This window comes from Ornithodoros turicata, chromosome 6 (genome assembly GCF_037126465.1).
Source record: "Ornithodoros turicata isolate Travis chromosome 6, ASM3712646v1, whole genome shotgun sequence".
Taxonomy (NCBI): Eukaryota; Metazoa; Arthropoda; class Arachnida; order Ixodida; family Argasidae; genus Ornithodoros; species Ornithodoros turicata.
This window is the reverse complement of record NC_088206.1, coordinates 37160328-37183728: the sequence shown is the minus strand read 5'-3', so window position 1 is coordinate 37183728 and position 23401 is coordinate 37160328. Positions and strand designations below refer to the sequence as shown.

General features: G+C 46.0%; 1 protein-coding gene across 2 annotated transcripts in view; it reads right to left on the bottom strand.

The window, feature by feature from the left end:
- The window catches only part of LOC135396546 (myotubularin-related protein 14-like), a 226801-nt gene that overhangs the window by 158063 nt on the left and 45337 nt on the right, over positions 1-23401 (bottom strand). For both annotated transcript variants that reach the window (XM_064627585.1, XM_064627586.1), the window contains exons 6-7: positions 7071-7137; positions 1551-1667 (exon numbers count right to left, since the gene is read on the bottom strand). In XM_064627585.1, the coding sequence (XP_064483655.1) occupies positions 1551-1667; positions 7071-7137 (184 nt within the window). The remainder of the gene's footprint in view (positions 1-1550; positions 1668-7070; positions 7138-23401) is intronic.

Below are 23401 nucleotides of genomic sequence, written 5' to 3'. Positions count from 1 at the left end.
CAAAAGCAAAGTAGGCTCAAATTGCTTGATGAGATACTGCAAACGTATTTTTATTCGCAATGCATTAATTTTCACATATCGCACATTCAGTTATTTGCAAAGTTATTCATGAGTATTTAATTTCGCGATTCCAGGGCTGCTCCTTTTCACGGGATAAATGTCAAGCTGTGTTCGCACATAAAATTTTTTAATGACTTTGTAGCTGTCGCGAAATTCACGAAAATTAATACATCGCGAATAAAAATATGTTTACAGCATATAGCATCGACGCTGTCCTGGACAGAGACACATTCCTCAAGTCACCTGTGTCCCTGTCAACTAGAATAGCCCAGTCTAAAAAGTTAAGCTGTAGTGCTACTGCACTGATGTTTTTTAAGTAGTCCTTTTTCTGTAACACAATCTAACACTGGAACTCCCTACCACCCAGTGTTGTAAATGCACCAGACTGCATCGGCTCCTTAACCAGACGCACTGAGGCCAGGCTCCGACGCCAGGTGCTGAATGGCATCTTTTCCCGTCCTTTCTTTCTTTTTTAGTGTTTGGTTCATTTTATTGTGTATCATTGTTGTATCTGTTGCTCTGTAGATGTTCCATTCCCCTGCTATAATGCCTAGCGGCACTACAGGGTATTCAAATATATACCATCGTTTGTATTACTCATTGAATTATGTACCGCAAAATATGTAATTTGCCGTTACTTTTTCGAACTCCCTAATACATGGGCAATGGAGGAGTGTCCTACTTATTGACTGTTCTCAAAACAAGCATATGTACAATGTTAGGAGGAAAATGACAGCTGTGACATGAATAAAATTTTTATGTGTCCGAGAACTCATTCTTGGTGGGTTTTTATTTATTTATTTATTTTTTGCGTGACACGAAAGAGGAGTTACTGTGTAATATTAGTTAGGAAGCAAGCGAGCTGGTGAATAGAATTCATCACGGTAAAAACCCGAAACAGATGGACGATGAGGAACGAACACACACGCGTCTTTTTCGGGCCTCTTCCGTGACGAAAGACAAGCCTGAGAGCTATGATGATGTTGATTATATTGGTTCTCTTCACAATATTCATAGTTACCAAAACGAGAGAACTAAGAAAATTGTGTTCTAAAAATTCTTTAGATTATAAGTGCTTAGCGAAGCATGCCCCAGTCAAGTGCCGTCTAACTATTACCTCTGTAAAAGCTGAACGCTATGCATGTCCCTGGAACTAAATCTAGTGGTAGGAGTAAGTTCCTGTAGAGGGCACTCTTCTAGATCATTCTATGGCATTGTAGCTTCGCAGCAATGAAAGAGAATCATGAAGCACCAATTTGGTAGAAATTTTATGTACCATGTAATATTCTAGCAGATAAGTAATTTTGCTCCTGGCTACATGATTCCATCAAGTGCCCCCACTGTCAACCTTTGGAGAGCATTTACCATGCTTGTCAAAGCAACGTGAAGTTGGTCAAACACGGTCAGTCGGCACTTAGAACTAATGGTGACTAGTTTTGATGCTTCTTACAGCAAAGGAATCAATTAAGAAATCAAGTTAATTAACTTACTTCATACCAAACTTCACTTTCTTTTTCTCCACCATTAAATCACAGATAAAGTCAACAGACAGCATCCTCAGCAGACGGATGTCCTGGTTGCGTACCTTGGTGAATAGCTGCCACTCCCTGTTGCAAATCACACACAAGAATCACTCCACTGATATCACTGTCATTTGCATTATCCATCTCTCACAAAACTACAACAAATTATCTCACTTATAGCAAAGCAGAAAGTATGCAACAGTCAAGCCCATTCTGCAATGATAACTCCAATATTACAATCAAATGGCTGGTTCCCATCACCCTACCCACTGAAACACATACAACCAAGATTTCCATGTAATTATGAAAGTGATTGCTTCTTTAAAGTAGTTAGAAATTCTCCTCTGTGGCCGGTAAAACATGCAAAAATGAAGAAGAAAGGTTAGATTTTGAAATGCGATAGTATTTAAAGGAGTACAGAGGACCATCCAAAAAAATTTCAGATTAAGACATCTGATGAAAGTGTGTGTGTCATTATGACAAATAGCGCGAAAGGTTTTGATGTGTGCAATTTGTTTCCCAGAAAAAAACTCACATAAACGTAGCTCCGCGCCTTCACCCTTAAAGGGGCCGTAAACAGGTACAAAAGGTGCCCATTTCTTTGTGTTATATTATTGGAACTTAGGCAGTGAAAACTCCTTGCAATTACTAACGCTCAAAAACAAAAGGCGCTTGCATACGGATTAAATATTCACTGCACTCTTTCGCCTTTTAGCTCCGCCCCGCGCTCTAACTTTACGTCATTTTGACGTAGCGCTTTCCCCACCAATTATGATTGAGTGTTCCACGTATGATTTTATTTCAAATGCGGAATTGGACTAGATGAACGTGAATCCTCTTCTATTCAAAATCTAAACAGTTGCAGCTTCAAACCGAGAAAGAAATGCGTATAATTTAGGTATCATACGCGCACTACGTTTTCTGGGCAGTAGCACGCAGCACACCACGAGCGCGAATGAATATCCGGGACTACAGTTCCGGTATCTTCGGTAGGTGAGCGATGGAACATCTTCGTCATCTTCGAATGGTTCGGACAACTGGGCTGCCGTACTTTGATTTGAGCCACGCGGCATCGTGTCACCAGCTCGCGTGGTACAGTGGATAGCATGCTGGCCATGTCACGTCGTGACTGAGAGGAACCCGGGTTCGAATCGCGTCATGTGATAGCAGCCCAGCTGTTTACGTTTGCGCCAGCCGGAGATGTTGATGATGTCATGACGTTAAATTTCGGAACCACGGAGCGCAAAACGTCGTTTCACACAAACAAACTGAGCGCTCCGACTCACAGCTGATAACGAAGTATGTTTATTGGCTGGTAATTTGAAACGTCACGTGCGCAGCTCGGCCCCCCGATTGGGCGGCAAAACGCTACGTAGCCATGTGATGTATGCGTTGTGGAGAGAGGCTCGCTGGTTACTCATCTTCGAAAGCAGTTATACGGGTCAATGAGCTGGCACAAGCCGAACGAAATGTGTACTTGGGTATTATGAGCTGCGTTCTTTCATGGGGTATCATTATTTCAGAAATGTTTGGTCGCCTGTTTACGGCCCCTTTAACTCGCCACTCCAGCTATAACGAGGATGAGGAGGTATGATGGCACGTCACCGATGACGGCATAGGGAGACTCGTTCTGGTTTGCCGGTCAGTTGGGGTCAGCGCATTGTCCCTTTGCCGCCGTAAACCTGTTTTGCCAGTTCTCCCAGAGAATTGGGGATAGAAGGAGCGGACGAAGCATTACCGAGCAAGCAGAAGGGCTTTATCAGAACCCCGAACAGCCGAGTAGCAGACGACAGGCGGAGATACAGACAACATTTCTCTAGGCAAATCAGCGAACGTTCTCCTTATAGCGTCAGCGCGAGGTTTCAGGCAGATCACAGGCTGGTACTGCTCTTCACCACCGTTGCGCACGGTCTCTTTTTGCGGCGTATTTTAAATTCAATTTCTGCGATAATTATGACTGTGTGGTGTAAATTACTTCGCATGGTGCATCTTACTGGTAAACTTAACAGTTTTATAGGAGGAAAACTGGGTGTTAAAAATGACTTCTGTGCTACTTTAAACAATTTGTGAGTGAACCCTCAGAGTTGTCTTGACACAGAGTATGTCACAGCGTAAGCCCTGCACTCATTGGATGCTGCTTGAAGGTCACGTGTTCAAGCACAGCTACAAAAGCAGCGCGAGAGGTACCATAGTAAGCTCCTATGGCATAGTGGCTCCGATGATGGCATTCCGTGCTGAGACTGGGACGTGACCCCAGTTTGAATGTGGAAGCCGGCTGTGCTGTTTGGGTGATCGGCCTCCCAAAACATTAGGCTAACCATTAGTTTTCCCCCCTGTCCCATCCCCAGTTACTCGCTTTGACAAAGAAAGAAATAAACTTCACTATGGACATAAAGAAGCCCATGAACAACTGCTTCACAAACATCATAAAGGAAGACTATGATTTGCATCTAGCCAGTGATTTCCACTTTCCAATGAAACTTTCCACAACCCATACTGGAAGTGTCTTTGTCAGGGGGTCAGGTAACACCACCTAGATAAAGGAAGCCTGCTTACTCGTCGATGTCACGTAACAACTAAGAGTAAGCCAATCAGGATCGTGTCTTCAACGGCGGTAGCCAATTATGAACATGCTTTCAGTGGCCGTAGCGATGGAGATGAACCGCCGTCGTCTGCGAGTAGTGATTTAACATCTCCACGTACTAAATGGGAAATCTTTAAAGTTAAGTGCAAAACAGTCCCATATCTTTCTCAAAACTGAATTTCTGGAACACGCGTTGCACTTTTTGTCTGCAGGTTCCAAGTTAGCTACAATCATTTGAGAGTTTTTGAATTCCCAGAATGGTGGTGAATGCAGTAGCAGATGAATTTTGACTTTATATGTCCACATAGCCAAGGAGGGAGAGGAGACAATAAGCAGGCCTTCTTTATCTAGGTGGCATTGGTCAGGGGCATAGACAAGGTAGTGGTCACCATGTACGTCTCCTACTTCGGTTTCCACAGGCCTCTACTGTCCATCGTCGGAAGATGCCCGTGATGAGCTCATAAATGCTACCTCATTTCAATGACAATCTGCACAGCAATTTCTGCTGCAATCTTTTTACCAAAAACCGAGAAAGGGGGCCACACTGTGACAGCTTCAAAAGCATCGAAATAAAGTTTAATCCACCTAAGCATGGATAACTGACAGGGTTATTTATATTGAATACTGCCTGTGGGGAGAAGCAACATAGGTTCCTCCCTCTTCATTTGATTGAAGATTTGAATAAAAGGCACAGCCTCTCATTTCTGGATTGCTACCAGTTGCACAATGCTAGCTACCCTCTCACCCAATACACTCACCCTAAACACATTCTACCTTACACTGTCGCTAGTCACTCCCAGATTCACACAGACAAACATACTCATGACATCTGCCTCATGTAATGTAGCAGTAGATGAGGTAATCAAACACACGCAGCCCAAGGGAGTCTCAAGTGAATGGTAAACCTTTAGAAACTACATGTCATTCAGAAAGGTTGTAACATCAATGCATCAGATATGTAATAGATGTGTTGTACATTGATCATCTCTTTAGCAATCAAATTTCAAAGATTGCCGCATGAAGCAAAACTGGCGGGCTCTCTGATTCAGCAATGGTGAGGAGGCTTGTGTGCAATGGTGAGTGAGGCATCTCCTGAGAATGTACACAACTATTCTAGCAATCTGCAATGTATGCTCTGCAGTGTGGTGTAACTGAAAAACCACTGGTTATCAAAGATGCATGTTTGGTGCACTCTGGAACACTATAATGCCATGGGAATTGGCAGGATGGGAGGCTTTGCATGCAGCAGCAACAGAAGAGACCTTCCCTGCTGGTCACTCCAATCATACCGGGACAATGGGCAATGGCAACGAGCAGACAATGTGAAAAGAGAGAAACCAACAGATGGCTCTGACGTTCTTGCAGGTTACAACTGTTTTGACAAACTGCTGAAGAGTTGCCTTCCAAAACAGGCTTACCAGTAGATATATATATATAATTGGTAATATGTTTCAAATGCATAAGTGCTTGCATAGTAATTCATTATTGCTTGGTACCTGTTTGCTAATCTGGAGCAGCCTATCACAGTGGTTGACACCCATCACATCTGTGGACACTTTGATCATGGAGCTATCAATCTTGAAATTCATTAACACGAAAAGTATGAAGAACTGAGAGGGCTTCTGTCTCATTACAAAGCAGAGTCCCCTATGGTAGCACATAAAAACATGGTGGTTGTACTTCACTTTACAGTCCCCTGGAGCAACACAATGCCCAGTTGTGTACTTTGCAATATGTCTGAGTGCACTAGTACTTGGCATTGTGAGGTTAAGTGTTGCTTTCGTCCTTCTATGTTTCATTGCCTCATCTACCGCTACATCACCCCTTCATGGCACTCAAGTTTTTCAGCAATCTCAGTCACTGACCATGTTTTCCCAAGTTGTTGTGAGCGATGGGCACCAAATGGCTGTGTGATACGCAGGAAACAATAAGAACTTGGCAGAGTTTTGCAATTTTCTGATTGGCAAACATTCTGTACAACTATGAAAGCAAAATCCTGAGACTAGGAACAAGGGTGGACATACACACACAACACTTCAAACTCAGCTAAGGAGCTTATTTTCCCCAACATCATACTTAAAACACACATAGACAAAAACGGGGTTCACAAAGGGAAAGTGACCAGCTTCTTCAAGGCCTCCGGAAGCTAGGTTTTGCTTTCAAGGATACTTGTCATCAGCTCGCTTCCTACCTAACCATCCTTTCATAGTATACAATCTTCAGCTTGGAGTCTGACTGCGAAGCACACTGTACCATCAAGGAACTCCAACTGGACTTGTAACATGTTACTAGCAATCATTTCTTTTTGAGTAATTTTGTGAATAATTATTTAATTATATAATCATAATTAGAGCACTCCCCACATGCATTTTCATCTCTTCCTACTGCAACTTATTCTATGTGCTGTAGTTCTACTTCAGACATAGTGAGTCACTTGGAGGTCAAGTGGCACTGCTCATTCAGAGAGCGCTCCATTGTCAATTTTTTACGGAGCGCTGATTAATGCACAAGGTGTTTGCGTGATGTAACACACAAGTTCCATAGAGCATGGCCACTGAAAGAGTCTCCAGTGTAGCTGCGGACATCATTACAAGAATGTGCAGTAATTGACAAATGCATCGTTCAACGTTTCATCCCCGCAGGTCAAAGACAAGCTTTCATCAACACTTGTATTCTGTCAAGAGTACTCATTGCAGAAAGAAAAGAAAACTCCACACAATAAATGAACACAGCCTGTTTTACTTTAGTAACAAGTAGCACAGAAATGGCAAACAAATTATGTTAGAGCTACAGTGCAGCTCTACGTTGCAAGTGACAACTGCCTGCATTTGAGAGTTTTTGACAAACTCTCGGCATGCAACACACATTCCAATGATCTCCCATTATGAAATAGCAAGCCTCACCCTGAAGACTGTGGCAATGCTTCACTGCTGAGGCCCTCGTCATCTTCATCTGTGATATCATTGCTTCCTAATAGAAGTCACAAGTCTTGAATTAGGCTGCAGAGCACCATATAAGAGAGAGCATGAAGCAAGGTTTCCCAAATTCATCAATACCACAGGTGCCACAGGTATCAATTACAACCTTGCACAATCACAAGCAAATATTTTGGAGAGCTTGCACATGATATTTTGCTATCCCCATTTTACTGTTATGCACAAGCTGGACTGTACCCCTTGAATTTTGTGTCCAGGGAACAACTGATGCTTAAGAAAAAGTGAGTTTCCCACTCGTTGAAACACCTCAGTTTCAAGTTACTGACGGTTTTATGTTTGCATATTTTACTGTATCCAGAACTGGAATGCATTTCCGTTTGATAGTCTTCAGTGACAATTTTATTCAGTTGTCATCGATTCAATGAGTTACTCTGTACTCTTTTCATTCTCCCTGTGTATTTATACCTGTAATTTGTTTTTTGTGTCCCATTCCTGTTAAAGTCCTAAAAGGGACCAACAGTATTCTGAAATAAATAAACAAATATATACCACAGAATAGAATGGAAATTCTATGTTTAAAGGAGTCAAGAAGAGAGTTGGCAAAAAGCACAGCCCAAATCACATTTAAACAAATTTTTACTCGGAACATGCGAGACAGCTAGTAGCATCTCCTTGAGTTTGTAGGAGCCCGAGAGGGATGAAGTGAACGGCCCGAGTGACAACAACAACTGGTTTATTGGACACGATCGCTTAAGTTGCTCAAGGTCGCGCGCTCAGCGCTATCTTCCTCATTGTCGCTGCTGACGATATGCTACATAGCCCCCCCTCCAGAGACGGCGAAGAGAGATCCGACCAACGGACGTGTTTGGACTTCGGCGGAGAAGGCGTCGTCAAGGGAAAGACAGCAGCGGCGAGGCGGTCGTTGTCGACGTGGGCGGGCTTCAGGCGGTCAATGCTGACTGTGTCCTTTCGGCCGTTTACCGAGATGGTGAAATGCTTGGGTGAACGGGACAAGACGATGTGCGGACCAGAATATGGAGGATGAAGGGACTTCCGGGTGGCATCCGTTCGAAGGTACACGTGAGACGCCGTGGCCAATTCGTGGGGAACGTGATGCGGGCGGTTGGAGGGTACGCGGGTATCCGTCGGACGAATCTGAGCGAAGGTATGGCGGAGGCGATCAATGTATTCTGGTGGGGCTGTGGAGGGCTGAGCTGACGGATGGAAGAATTCGCTCGGGAGTCGAAGCGTGGTGCCAAATACAAGCTCAGCACTGCTGCACGAGAGGTCTTGCTTGACGGCAGAACGGACTCCGAGGAGTACGATGGGAACGATGTCAACCCAGTTGGTAGGGTCTGCGTGAGCCATGATGGCTGCCTTGAGCTGCCTGTGTAACCGTTCTACAAGGCCGTTGCAAGCAGGGTGATAGGCGGTTGTGCGGCTGCGAGATGTTCCCAAGAGCGTCGCGAAGGCGGCGAAAAGGTGCGCTTCGAACTGGCGGCCTCTGTCGGTGACTATTTTAGATGGGACACCAAACCGAGAGATCCACGATGAAAGGAAGGTGGAAGCGACCGTTCGCGCTGAGGCGTCAGGCATTGGTGTGGCTTCAGGCCATCTCGTGAAGCGGTCAACCGCCGTCAGTAGGTAGCGAAACCCTTGACAAGGTGGCAGTGGCCCGACAATGTCCAAGTGCACCACGTCGAAACGTGCGTCGGGAGGGGCGAAACGTCCTACAGGAGCTGTGGTGTGGCGAAAGACTTTGGTGGTCTGGCAAGCAGGACAGGAAGCAACCCAGGCTCGTATGTCCACGTGCATTTTGGGCCATACGAAACGCTCAGCAACGAGCTTCTGTGAGGCGCGAATTCCTGGGTGCGAGAGGCGGTGCAGCGACTCGAAGACAGTTCTTCTGAGTGACAAGGGCACGAATGGTCGTTGTTGGCCTGTAGATGTGTCGCACGTGATACGGAGGGAGGAACCGGGAATTTCGAAATCTTCAAGGCATAGAGAGGAGGAAGACTGCCGGAGGCTTTGGAGCTCGGCGTCCGCTTGCTGCTCTCGAGCAATGTCCTCGGAGGAACAAGTCGTGCCGTGTATGGCGTCGATGCGGCTGAGTGCGTCAGCGGGACTATTGTCTGAGCCCTTCACATGCACGATGTTGGTGCAGAACTCCGAAAGGAAAGCTAGATGGCGCGTTTCCCGCGGGGAGTAGCGGGTGCTTGCAGATCGAAAGGCAAAAGTCAGGGGCTTGTGGTCGGTTAAGAGAGTGAACTTCCTGCCTTCGAGAAAGAAACGAAAATGGCGTACGGCGAGGTACGCTGCCAGGAGCTCTCGTCCGAAGGTGCTGTACTTGACCTCTGCCGGTTTGAGGGCCTTCGAGAAAAACGCTATGGGGCACCAGACGTCATCGATTTTCTGCTGGAGAACAGCGCCGACTGCAACTCCTGAGGCGTCGACCATTAGGACTGTTGGGGCTTCGTGCTGAGGGTGGTGAAGGAGTGTCGCGTGAGAAAGACTGGCCTTGATACCCTGGAAAGCCTGGCGGGCTGGTTCGGTCCACGTCAGAGTACGCGCACCGTGGTGGGCGCCGCGGAGGAGTTCTTCCAGCGGGCGTAGTGTGTGGGCGCAGTGCGGAATAAAACGTCTATAAAAATTGATGAGCCCGAGGAAACGTCTGAGCTGGCGGAAAGATTGGGGCTCCGGGTATTTCACGATCGCTTCGACCTTGGCGGGAAGAGGCGCGATGCCGTCACTCGAGACCATGTGGCCGAGGAATTCCAGCGACGATTGCCCGAACTCGCATTTCTGTATGTTCATGACAATACCGTGGTCTGCCAGACGGGTGAAAACGAGACGCAAGTGCGCGAGATGCTCTTCCAGAGACGAGCTGGCAACCAAGATGTCGTCGATGTACGCAAAGGTAAAATGAAGGCCGCGAAGGACGCTGTCGATAAATCTTTGAAACGTTTGAGCGGCGTTCCGCAATCCAAATGGCATACGATGAAATTCAAAAAGACCAAATGGGGTGGTGATAGCCGTCTTAGGGATGTCTTCTGATGCAACGGGAATTTGATGATATGCCTTCATTAGATCTATCTTGGAAAAGAACTTCTTCCCGTGCAGATTTGCGGCAAAGTCGTGGAGTCTGGGCAGAGGATATCGGTCTGGCACAGTAGCTAGGTTGAGTGCGCGGTAGTCGCCACATGGTCTCCAGTCGCCTGTCTTCTTGGGGACCATGTGGAGCGCTGAAGACCAACTACTCGAAGAAGGGCGAGCGATGCCGATTGAGAGCATATGCTCGAATTCCTGCTTGGCGATGCACAGCTTCTCCGGAGGCAACAGGCCGTGTCTTCGCTGAAACAGGCGGTCCCGTGGTTTGAATATGGTGGACCACGTCGTGCTGCACGGGTCGCGTCCAGTCCGGAGAGCGCGTGAGGGAGGGGAATTGGTCAAGCAGCTCGGTGAAGGGAGACGTTAGGTGGGCTAAAGCCGAGCCAAACAGCGGCAAACGAGGAGAAGCAGGTATCGCTGCAACGGCGAGAGACGTGGTAGAGTCGCGGAGGAGGCGGCGAGAAACGTCCACAGTCAGTCGAAAGTGATGCAGGAAGTCTGCCCCAAGAATGGCGTCCTTAACTGCTGCCACAAGGAAAACCCAGCGAAAGGATCGCCGGAGGCCCAGATTTAGCGAAAGGGACTTCTGTTGGTAGACCGGTATGCCAGTGTGATTGACTGCCAGCAGGTGAAATAGGGGTTTCCGAAAACGGTCAGCAGGGGAGGCTGGCAAAACGCTGACGACAGCTCCCGTATCGACGAGGAAACGTATCCTGGATTGCCGGTCTTGGACGTAGAAGAGGCGACTTTCTGTAAACTGTGGAGCAACGGAGGTCGCCATCAGCGTTGCCCGGCCGCGTTTTCCGGCCACGCGCAAGGCTTCAGGCACTTGCGAGCCGCATCGCCAAAGGTCTCATGATACCAGCAGAATCCAGAGCTGTTGGAATCGTCGCGAACTGGTGAGGCACTGCGGCGACGTGAGCGGCTAGAGGAACGTGGCCGTTGGGGTCTTCGTCTGGGAGCGCGGCGAGACAGGGCAGAAACCATACTGGAGAGGTTTCGCACTTCGGCGCGAAGCTCCTCGATTTGCTGCTGACTCGAAAATGAAGGGAGAGGCGCGGAGGGAGCCTGCTGAGAAAGGGCAGAAACAGCTGCGACGGAAGGGCCCGTGACCTCCATAATTTTGTCAGCGTGCTGTGCGAGCTCGGAAAGGGAAAGGCTTGAAGCTGTGGTCAAAATCATTTGAACTTGCGGCGGCAAGCGTTGCATGAAGAGTTCGCGTAGCAGCGAATCGTCGAACGTTGCTGCACGGTCACCAATCAGAGCTTGCATGGCCCTCAGTAGCTGGGAAGGCCGCCGATCGCCTAACTCCTCGGCTGTGAGCAGTTGTTGCAGCCGCTTGCGCTCAGACGCCGTCGTACGTTGGAGAATAGCGTCTTTGAGCTGGTCGTAGGGGCTGTCAGCCTGTGGGCTGGATAGAACGTCGCCTACCTCCAAGGCGATGTCTGGAGGCAGAACAGCGACAATGTGTCGGTACTGCGTCGCCTGAGTTGTAATACCTGCCAGCTGAAATTGTGCTTCGGCTTGCAAAAACCAGATCTTCGGGTTGAAGGTCCAGAAAGGGGGAAGCCGCACGGCGACGTGTGCCACGGGTGGTACAGAGGAAGAGCTGGCCATACCAGGAGGTGGAAGGGTAGCGGAAGGCTGATCAGAAGGCGGGCTCGTGCCGAACATCGGCGGGTGTTCCGGGTCACCAAATATGTAGGAGCCCGAGAGGGATGAAGTGAACGGCCCGAGTGACAACAACAACTGGTTTATTGGACACGATCGCTTAAGTTGCTCAAGGTCGCGCGCTCAGCGCTATCTTCCTCATTGTCGCTGCTGACGATATGCTACAAGTTTGACGAGTTCAGAACAAGGACAAATTGGACAAAGAAGACGGCGAATAACAGGTTGAGATGGACTCAGAACCGTGAGACTTTAATACATTAGGTACAAATACATGAAATGAAAACAGAAAGCAAGGGTTGAAAGGGGGAAGAAAGTAGGTACTGAACATGCCATTTGATACACGATCCATCCAATAGTTGACGCTAAGTGAAACAAAGAGGGCGCTTAGGGTGAACAGTTGGACAAATCCTGTATCAGGCATCATAGTACTCAGTTCTTTCTGAGGCGTTCCCTTTCCCCTTCTTTGCGTTTCATGTATTTCCACCTGGTGTATTAGTCTCATTGCAGGTTTTCAGTCTGTGTCAACCTGTTCTACGCTGCTTCTTCATCCACTTTGTACAGCACAGGTAAAAGCGGCACACTATACAGAGATGAAAAGCACTAGACAGGACAATTGCTTACTTCAACCTGAAACAAGTGTACTATGATGCAACGTTTGAAAGAAAAAGTAGGCTCACAAATATTTGATGAGTCACAAACAGGCATCCAAATTGATGCAGTCAGAAAACATTTTGGACATGTGAAAGTTCATCGGGCTCCCGAAGGTATTCTATCTTTTGAGACAATAAGTCTATCGATGGGGAGCTCATGGGCACCCATTTTTCCCTGTGCAACTAGATATGCTTTCTGTATCTCCCTACACATCTCATCTTTGTAGGTTGCTTTGGTCCAGGGATGGGCAGTATTTAAATACAACGTATTTAAAATACATATGTTAGAAAGGAGCAGGAATCAGGCTTTAGGTAACGTTTAATGGCAGATGACTGAGACCGACTGTGCGGATGACGATGGGAACAACTGCGGGTGAAGCGCGCACAGGCCACGAGCGTCAAGGGACGAAACATCAGCTTCCTTTTTCTTACACTCCGGGCGGCGCATGGGTAAGACGGAGCCTGTGGTTGGCCAGATGGTAAAGTTTCTTGTGACAGTAGCAACGATACTGACGGGGTGACGGCTTCTGATAACGAGGCTGAAGAGAGTGGACATCATCGTCAGGCGGAACAAACAGAGCGAATTCATCCTTGTGGTGGGATGGTGTGAGTTCACGAAGCTCTCTCGCAATACGTGCACAGTGTCCTTGAGCTTGCAATCGGATGTCCTCATCAGAAAATGCTGCTTCCTCTCGATCTGACTCTTTGTTCCCTTCAGCTACAGATCCAGTAAGCAATGGGAATAGACTGCTCACAGTGTCTGCCATCATAGGTTCGTCATGCAGGTGCATGCCTTGTAACGGAGCAGAGTCCCGTGTCGCTGTGAAATCTTTGGACGAGGCACAGGTTTTAATATGTGTTGTCGGAATATCCATCCTTGCATTCTGCGTTGTGTCTGTAACATCCAGAGTCGCACATGTGCTTGTTGAAAGCGTCTCATCCAAGCGTTGGTCGATTATTACTTCTTTGGTCCCGCATGTATCTTGTTCGTTCACTCATGACTCTGCAGCCTTGAACTCCTCAAACTTGTTCTTTCCAGATCCTGCTTTCTCATGTATTCCGGACGCTAAGTGATCCCGAAATGACTGCCGTGACGACAATTCTTCAGAAGACGGTACAATATGCAGTTTTAGAAGCTTAGGAACGCTTACGTGTTCCTGTGAATAGCTTGTTCCAGAAGTTCTTCGGTCACCGTCAGGGGTCGCTGGCAGGTGTCTTGAGAGGTATCGGTTGGCACTTAGCGTAGCTCGGACTATAATCTCCAGGTATTCGTCTCAGGTCTCCGCTTCCATGTCTATCTCGTCATCTTCAACGATGGCTGCAATTTCGCGGTCCATGTCGGCCAGGAGAGATGCTTTCGAAGTGAGCTGAGAAAGCTTGAGCTGCAATTCTTCCATAGACAGAGATGCTCGACGCAATGCATCATGAATGTCCTCTGCAAGCTTCGTTAAACAGGAACGAACTGGGGCTCGAAGTTTCTTGAGGCGTTCCATGTTCCTGTTCTGTTCCTGGAGTCCTTTCGTCAGTAGTCCGTATGAGGCGACGCCTCCCGGGTTTCGGCACCAGAATGTTAGAAAGGAGCAGGAATCAGGCTTTAGGCAACGTTTAATGGCAGATGACTGAGACCGACTGTGCGGATGACGATGGGAACAATTGCGGGTGAAGCGCGCACAGGCCACGAGCGTCAAGGGACGAAACATCAGCTTCCTTTTTCTTACAACATATTTAAATACAGGCAAGAAAAATGTATTTATATTTATATTTAAAATACACTTATCTCATCCTCCCGTATTTGTGTGCTTCTCTCGAGCTCCACATTGTTAGCCTCCAGCAATGAAGGGTATCTTGGTTAGATGCTACAGGTCACTCATCCCGTATGTTCGGGGATTTCCTTCCTTCTTGAAAACAGTCCAATGTGTGAATGAGGGCATCACCACCCCCGTTGCTTCAGTATTGGAAGCGGGGAGAGAATGAGAACACCAATTTGGGAAAAATATGATTCGTGACCCTCTTTCGTCACTTGACAAAGCCTGGTGTCTAAAGCGAACCCTTAAAATGCACCTCTAGCGGCAATACTACTCAGTCATTCACTGGGAACTCAGGACGATGGCTGCAGCGCAGCAGACAGTTTTTGACGGGGAGTTTTTCACTGTCGTCGCTGAAGATGGAAAGTTGATGAACATAAGTAGAGGAGGCAAGCAAGCTGGTGCATTCGATTGAACGGAAACATCTCCTTGAGTGCAAGGAGCAGCGGGGGTGAGGGCGGGGGACTGGACAGACAGAGGACAAGAACCGACGACAACGACTCAAAACCAGCAAATGAACAAATGAGCACTTTATTCAACAAAGAGAAAGTGGAAGAAGAAGCGATAACGAGTTCATTAGCTGGTTTTGAGTCGTCATCAGATCTTGTCCCGTGTCCGTTCTGTCTAGTACCCCTCTCGCTGACCCTGAGGCTCAAGAAGACGTTTTCGTTCAATGGAAAGTCAGTCCACGCAAGATGCTGAAATCATCACACTGCATCACGGGAAAATAAAGAAATATGTGGGCATTGTGTGCAGCAGACATGCATCCACAGGTGGCTCCATTTATACACTAATTTAAAAGAATAATGTGCTTAGACGGCTCAAAGTATTTACGGAAGTAGTTACAGTATTTAAATACGGTCTTAATGTATCTATATTTTGTACTTAATTACTTTCATCATAAAGTATTTATAGGCAGTATTTAAATAGATAAAAAAATGTATTTTGTATTTATATTTAAATACCCAAAAAGTGTATTTATGCCCATCCCTGCTTTGGTCCAAGTATATTCAAACCAGGGGGTGCATTTGCATTTTACGCAGCAAACTGCAAGATGGTCTGTTTTTGATGGCCCGAACATGCCTTCTAAGTCTTGTATTCAGACATCTGCCAGTCTGGCCTATGTAAGTTCCCCAGTGGCCCAGGCAGTTCATGGATGGATTTAAAACTTTTCCTAAACACATCCAAAATCTTTTGCACAGTACTTTCACACTGTCTGGGAACTCTGGATTCATGACAGACTATAACAAAATCGTTGCCATGTCGAAAAAGGCGCACCACACCTACCTCCTCAAGCAGGTTCGCTGTCAGAGAGCTCCTACAAATATATGGCATAGCACGGGGAACACTTTGAATTCTATACAACTTCCACTGTTCTGAAGATAGGTATACAAATTTTCCAAGATCACTATGGAATCAACGTATGCTCTCAGCAGCTCCATGAAGCTAGCACTCATCATACCTGGAGCATTCTGGAAGGATATTATACCTGTTCGTCCAATGAGAGCTTTACCTACTTCTGATATGGGGTTTGTTGGAAGTACAGGTCTCAGAGAGAAAACGAGAAAAGAGTTGTTGACCCCAAGGGGATCTTCTACGTTTATGCAGCTAAGATGTCGTTGTAGAAAGGCAGCAAGGCATCTCTGCCAAGTGTCAAAAAGACACTTGGCAGAGATGCCAGAGATGTGATAATAATCTTGAAAGTGTCTTTGTGGGTCTTTTACTCTGTAGAATACATTTAGGTAGCACCCTTGACATCCTTCTATCTTCTCTTCCAAAGAAGACAATTCCAACATTTTGCATATTTCATGGACATTTTTCTTCTATCCAGACATCCTTTCATCTTCTTATCGAGCTGCCTAGAAGTGCTCTACACGACCAAGACCCACAAAAGTGATGTTCCTTTCAGAGTCTCAGAAAAAGACACCTGGCAGAGATGCCATGCTGCCTTTCCGCAACGTTTGGGGCTAAGTTAATTCCGAGAGTAATACCAGCGTTAGACATTTCAGGCCTTCAAATGTGAAGGACATAAACAATAAGTGAAATTGAGGTAATGCAAGGTGGCAGCAATTAGGCCTTCAGGTAGAAATGAGATACAAAAGGAATGGTCTTCCCGAAACTCTGAAACCTGCAAGCTGCCTACTCTTGAAAGCAGAAACGAACAGAATACTCTCGAAAAGGGACACAACTGCCCATGCACGCTGTTTGTCTTTCACTCCACACTGTTTAGTGATCAACTAGAAACTTCCACATATCGATGACAGGAGGGCAGGCTAGATCGTTTACAGTGAACCCTTGTTAAGGTGACCACCACCGTTCCCATGGATTTCGGTCATAAAGCTGTAGTAGCTACTTGGGCTGTAGACAACGAGCGTGCCTGCCATTCACGCATCACCTGCTGCCCTGCATGGACCCCGAGGAATCCAGCCGCCATCGTAGATCTGAATTAAACACAGTTGTTCCCTCGTGTCCGACTTGAGCGGTTCTGCTCCTTAGGAATTACTACAGTGGCGACGAGATGCTGAACCCTGCAGACGAGTCATCACCTAACGTGGCTACCCCACATCGGTTCAATGAACCAGGGATCTTGGACACAGGCAAGGAGGAGTTCAGACAAAAGGAGTGGAGAAACAGAGGAGTGGAAAAAAAGATAAGTTTCCACACTTTGCTAGATATAGACAGAGAGTTATCTTGGACGCCGACAAATGCAATTTGCTCATTTCGTCGTTGAACTCTGAGCTCCTATACTCTCTCTCGTGCAACCCAAGGAAATCACTGATGTCACCTTCGCAGAGTTGCTTCGGAAGCTAGATGACTTTTATGCTCCCAGACGATTTCAAGAGTCTGAGCAAGCCAAGTTGTTTTTGACCAGTCTGAAAGAGAATCGGTTCCAGAATTTCTGGCAAGGTTGAAATGCAACATTGCCAACTGTAAATATGAGAGCCAAATTAACATCGTAGCATCATCACTACACACTGCATTCATAGTCGGCCTGAAGGATCAACGTCTTCGCGCTAGACTTGTCCTGGGAAAAAAACTTTTCAGTTGATGTGGCATGTACACTCTGGAACAAGAAACGAAACCACAACTTCCCCAGTGGAAGTATAAGGGATGCCAGCCAAGGTTACAACAAAGAAATTGGTTGAAAAAGTGCCAGAAATGGCACACACAGAGTACATGACAAAAGCCGGAGAGGGATCTCCGGCCTCGCATTACGGCAGACAGGTCAAACACGTAGACAGCAGGGATGGGCATAAATACACGAATACGAAAAGTATTTAAATACTTTTCGGGTATTTAAATATAAATACAAAATACTACATGTGTTCATGTATTTAAATACTGCCTATAAATACTTTATGATGAAAGTAATTAAATACAAAATATAAATACATTAAGACAGTATTTAAATACTGTAACCACTTCCGTAAATACTTTGAGCCGTTCAGGCACATTATTCTTTTAAATTAGTGTATAAATAGAGCTACCCGTGGATGCATGTCCGCTGCACACAATGCCCACATATTTCTTTATTTTTCCGTCATGCATTGTGATCATTTCAGCATTTTGCGTGGACCGACTTTCCATTGAACGGAAACGTCTCCTTGAGTCTCAGGAGCAGCGAGAGGGGGGGGGGGGACTAGACAGGACGGACACGGTACAAAAACCGACGACTCACAACCAGCTAAAGACACCAGGCTTTGTCAAGTGTTGCAAGGGGGTCACGAATCACATTTTTCCCAAATTGGTGGTCTCATTTCTCTCCCCGCTTCCAAGACTGAAGCAGCCGGGGTGGCGATACCCTCATTCGCACATTGTGCTGTTTTCTGGAAGGATGGAAATCCCCGAACACACAGGATGAGTGACCTGTAGCCTTTCACCAAGACACCCTTCAACGCTGTAGGCTAACAATGTAGATCTCTAGAGAAGCCCACAAACACGCCTATATACAAACACAAAATATAAATACGCCTAAAATGGTATTTAAATATAAATACATTTTTCTTACCTTTATTTAAATACGTATTTTAAATACTATTTTAAATACAATGTATTTAAATACTGCCCATCCCTGGTAGACAGTAAGAGAATCTGATCCAAATGGAGTACGTCTAGGGTTCTTTGTTTTCGGGTTATACCTGATTTTTCATGATAGTTCCCCCCGAACAAGTTTTCAAGAATTCGGTTAAAACCCAATACCTACCCGAAACCCTTGCGGTCCTTCAACTTGTCTTTCTAGGTAAACCGTCGGAAAAGTGAATCATCAGCAAAGAGAACTATTTGTGACAACCTATCTGTCCTTCTTTTATAATCCCCTCCTGCAGGAGTCAAAGACGAGCTTTCGTGGAGCTCAGGCAAGTGTTTGAAAACACCGCGGTCATTCACTGCCCCAGTTCTGAGCCGAAACATAAAGATTCTTGTTTCTCGTCCCAGTGTCACAGTAGTGGCTTGTTTAATATGCCTTTCACTTCACCCGAAAAATTCCCTAATAACATATCAAACAGACATTGTAGCGCCCGATTTCTCGTGTGTAAATAGCACCAGATTCCACCCCCACCCCCGCAAATTTGAAAAATCATAAAACCCAAAAACGAAGTATGTCCTGTCGAACTTCTTGTACTAGACATGTGATGAATGAATTCCCTGAACCGCCCTTGCATTATCCCATTCCTCTTGTTTGATTTCCCGGAACTCCTTGACTTCACTGGTCGGGAGGTGCAGCAGAACAGTCGAACTGCCCTTTTCTGTTAATACACTGACGAAATCTATAGGGGTTTGAATTGCATCAGCAACTGCTTGAACATAGTCTGTGTCTGACGCAGATGCAGGATGAGATAGCACAGAAAGGTCACTCACGGCTAGCCAAAGTACTTTGAGCAGTTCTTGCACAATTCATACTTGCTGTCCACAGCTTCACTTCGCTCCGCACCCATGACTGCTCTCAATGCACTGATGTCCAGGCTTGAAACGACTACAAATCCGTGTTGCTTGACTATATTTTTCTTGTGGTGATGCGCGTAATCCGCACAATACACATGTTCTGTACTGCACGCAGTTTAGTACATCACAGCTGCATTGCACGAAGTACGAGGGTGGTTCCATAAGTTTCCGGCCAGAGGCAGAAAATGAGCGCGAATTTGAAAATGCGATTAAGGACGCGTGGCGCCATCTCATGGAGGGCCGGAGCACCACCCTCAACCCTCTCCATGCTTTTGTCGGTTGGAGAGCGGCATTTCAAACAGCCAGGGTGCACTCTTCAGTTAAAATGAAAAAAATCGAGTACCGCACTATGATAAAATTCTTGACAAAAGAGGAATTTTCGCCTAGAGAAATTAAAGCGCGATTAGACAACGTGTACAGGGAAGCCTCTCCGTCGTACACAACGGTAAAAGACTGGGCTAAGCAGTTTCGACTGGGGCGAGAGTTCATTGAAGATCATCCACGGGATGGTTGTCCAGTGGAAGTGGTGACACAAGAAAATTTGTCTCTTGTTGAGGAGGTGTTGAGGAGGTGTGTCTTGGAGAGGAGGAAGTGCTGAGCGACAGGCGTCTGAAGGTGAAGGAAACCTCAGAAAGGCTGGGGCTTTCCAAAACAACCGTTTTTCGCATCATCGGCGAGAGCCTTCAAAGGAAAAGGTCAGTGCGAGATGGGTGCCACGACTTCTCTCGTCAGTTCAAAAGTAACAGCGTGTCGTCTGTGCCGAAGTTTTTGGAGCTCTGTCAAGGGAACGAAGAAGAAATGTTGAAGTCAATTGTCACAGGGGATGAGACTATGGTGCTCTACTATGATCCCCTTTCGAAAAAGGAGTCGATGGAATGGCGCAAACCAGGAGAAGCACCCCCAAGAAAAGCCAAGGTCACACAATTCACAAAGAAGATTATGGCAACAATATTTTGGGATTGTCACGGGATCCTCCTCATCGACTTCAAAGAGAGGAACATCACAGTGAATGCGACTTACTATGCTTCACTCCTGCACCGACTGTGAGACGCCATCAAGGAAAAGAGGCGCTGCAGGTTGAGTCGAGGTGTCCGGTTGCTCCAGGACAATGCCCCTGTCCACACGGCTTCTGTTGCAAAGGCTGCACTGTAGGAGTGTGGCTTCGAAGAAGTCCACCACCCACCCTACAGTCCAGACTTGGCACCGAGTGGCTACTTCCTGTTCTCAAACTTGAAGAGGGATCTCAGAGGACAGAGATTTCAAAACAATAGTGAGGTGCAAGAGGCAGTTTTCCAGCATTTTGCGGACAAAAACTATTTTTTCAAGGGTATAAGAATGCTGGTTGAAAGGTGTCAAAAGTGCATCGAAGTTAAGGGTGACTATTTCGAAAAGTGATACACTTGTTTCGTCTCTATGAAAGTTGGTCGGGCCGGAAACTTATGGAACTACCCTCGTAAGCTCAAAAGTGAGAAAAGCCTTAAAAAATGTCCAGAACTTGCTCAGAGATTCACCCATTTACCTTACTCAGAATACAACACAGGTTCGAAGCAGTGAACAATTCTGGGCATCAGCAAGGCAATCTTATTTAGGCAGCCTGTAGCACGTGAATGGATTTGCCCCGTCATAAAATCTGGCACCATCGAGACACCCCCTGTCCTAATGAAAATGACCTTTCGCAAGGTGCTTCCCCAAATACAGAGTCAGTCCGCATATTTTTGCAAAGTAACTATTCACTTTCTCCCAGGGAACCTCCAAATTAATGCAAATACAAAGATGTGTACAAAATATGTAAGTATTGGCAAACGAAAAAGTCTTATTTTTGTTGCAAAACATACAGGTTTTTGCGCGGCAGCGATGCAGCAGTGGGAGCGAAGTTACCCACGGTTCTGGCAGCCGTTATTCATTTTGTAAGCCCCGTTCTACATTCGTAGCCTGCATAAAACTGGTAGCATTAGAAATGCAACATTTGACTGCATAAGTGAGATTTTTTTCAGTCAAGATCAGATGTGGCATTTTTGAAGAACAGGCTTAAATATATGGTGCATTTTTCCGAAGCATGGTCTATTCTAACGCATGTTCCACCTCTCCAGTGGAGTCAATAAGTAAACAAAATAAATCACTAAAAAGATAAAAAATAAGCTTCCTTTTGATATAAATTTGTTTGTTCGAGATGTATACTTTATGCACGACTGCAAACATTGAGAGAAATCACACTAGGTAGCATTTTTTCGATCATGCATAAAACGAAGCACAAACAAGTTTTAATATTCTTTTGCATAGGGTACCAATTTGTTGTGCATAGAATATGTAAAAAAAAATTGACTGTGTGGCCTCTATGCGGTGCGGCTGAGGTGCCCTCATAGTGCAGGGATGGCGCAGTTTCGGCCCGCACCGTTGTTCACGTGGGTTGACATTTCATTTTTTTTTTCACAACCACTGCACCCCAAGGACTGGTGAACTTGTTCATAACACAAGATATGCTTTCATATAAAAAATCATGACGAATATCAGAGATCCCAAGGGGACAGCCTTGTCTGAATGAGATAAGATTGCCCATATATATCGGTGTGGTATTCTGAAGCAATTTGCACTGGAACTTGCAGAAGAACAAGTGCGCAGCGTTTGGGAAATTTTGTTACTCAACAAAAAATTTAAATGTGCTGCACCGGCCACTAAACTACAAGCCTATAAATATTCTATGTTCTGTGCTTTAATATGTATATGTAAGGGTAAAAAACACGATGTGTAGTAATGCATGCAGAAGCTAATGCAGGATGTGCACAAGCAGTGGTTTATCCGATTCCGTTGAGTTGTGGGAATTGCTATATAGGGCAAACGGGGAGATGCCTGAATACCTGCTTAAAAGAACAAAAGAATTGTAAAAATAGTAAACAAGGGAACCTGTTTTTACACACGAGGAAGTGGAGGTGTGGTGGCATTTTCTGCAAAACAAAGATAAAAGGGAGGTATAAGAAACAAAGGGAGCAGGAGATCTGGGAGGCCTTCCTGATGGGGAGAGCGGGCAACACGTGTGTCCACTTGGAAAACATCTTATAGGAGCATTAAAGTGGTATCTAACATGGCCAAAAACTGCTGTCATCTTGTAAAGCAGCATGTGAAAAGCATTCCCACAAAATATTTCTGTCCAAAGTTGCTTCGCAATTAATTTGCAAAATCGCTGCTGCGGTTACAGGTCGGAGCGCTCCAACTGCAGACCACACCCACTCTAGTATGATTCACAGCTCATTTAAAGAAGTACAGAGGGCCATCAAAAAAATTTTCTGACTAAAATGTCTCATGAAAGTGTGTGTGTCATGTTACCGAATGGCACTAAAGGGTATGATGTGTGCAATTTGTTTCCCAGAAACTCACATAAACATGGGTCCGCGCGTTGACCCTTAACTCGCCACTTCGGGTATTACAAGGAGGAGAAGGTATGATGCCACGTCACCGATGATGTTATAGGCTCCGTGCGCTAGTGTTTCGAGGGGTGACGACAGCGCCCCGAGCCACCCAAGCGGCGAGGAGGTGCGAAACGACACTGAAGGCGAATCCGCTCTCTCCTTCCTGCCGTACGTAGCTGCTCTTCATTTTTCATTTTTTTTTACTTTTGCAATGACCAGTACGTTTCAGGTACCCCAAATCTGCATTGCTCATACTGTTGCGACTTGGCAGTTCTGAGAACCAAGGGAAGTATGAGGTTTTATCGTTTCCCTGCCCGGCTGTACATGCGGAGCCGCAGGCAACGCTGGATACACGTCATTTGGCGCCACAACGAAGTATGATCTATCCTGCAAATTCTACACATGTGATACATGCGTCCTGTTTTACAGTAAATGTGAACGTCTTCATTTTTGCAATCTTCATATCATGTATTTTACTATGTTGTATCAAAAGCATCGAGGTAAAACTTCTGTATACACACGTCATCTGCTGTGCATGATGTTTGCACACCAGTTTCATCTTCATCGTAGCAGAAAATACCCGGTGATGAAAACAATAAGTCTTCTCTTATTCTCTTAGTCTTGCCTTGCTTTCGAAATTGGGATTTATCCTCGCCACTGTGGCAAATAGGTGACAGACACAAATTCATGCCGATTAAGGAATATCGCCAGTGCAACAC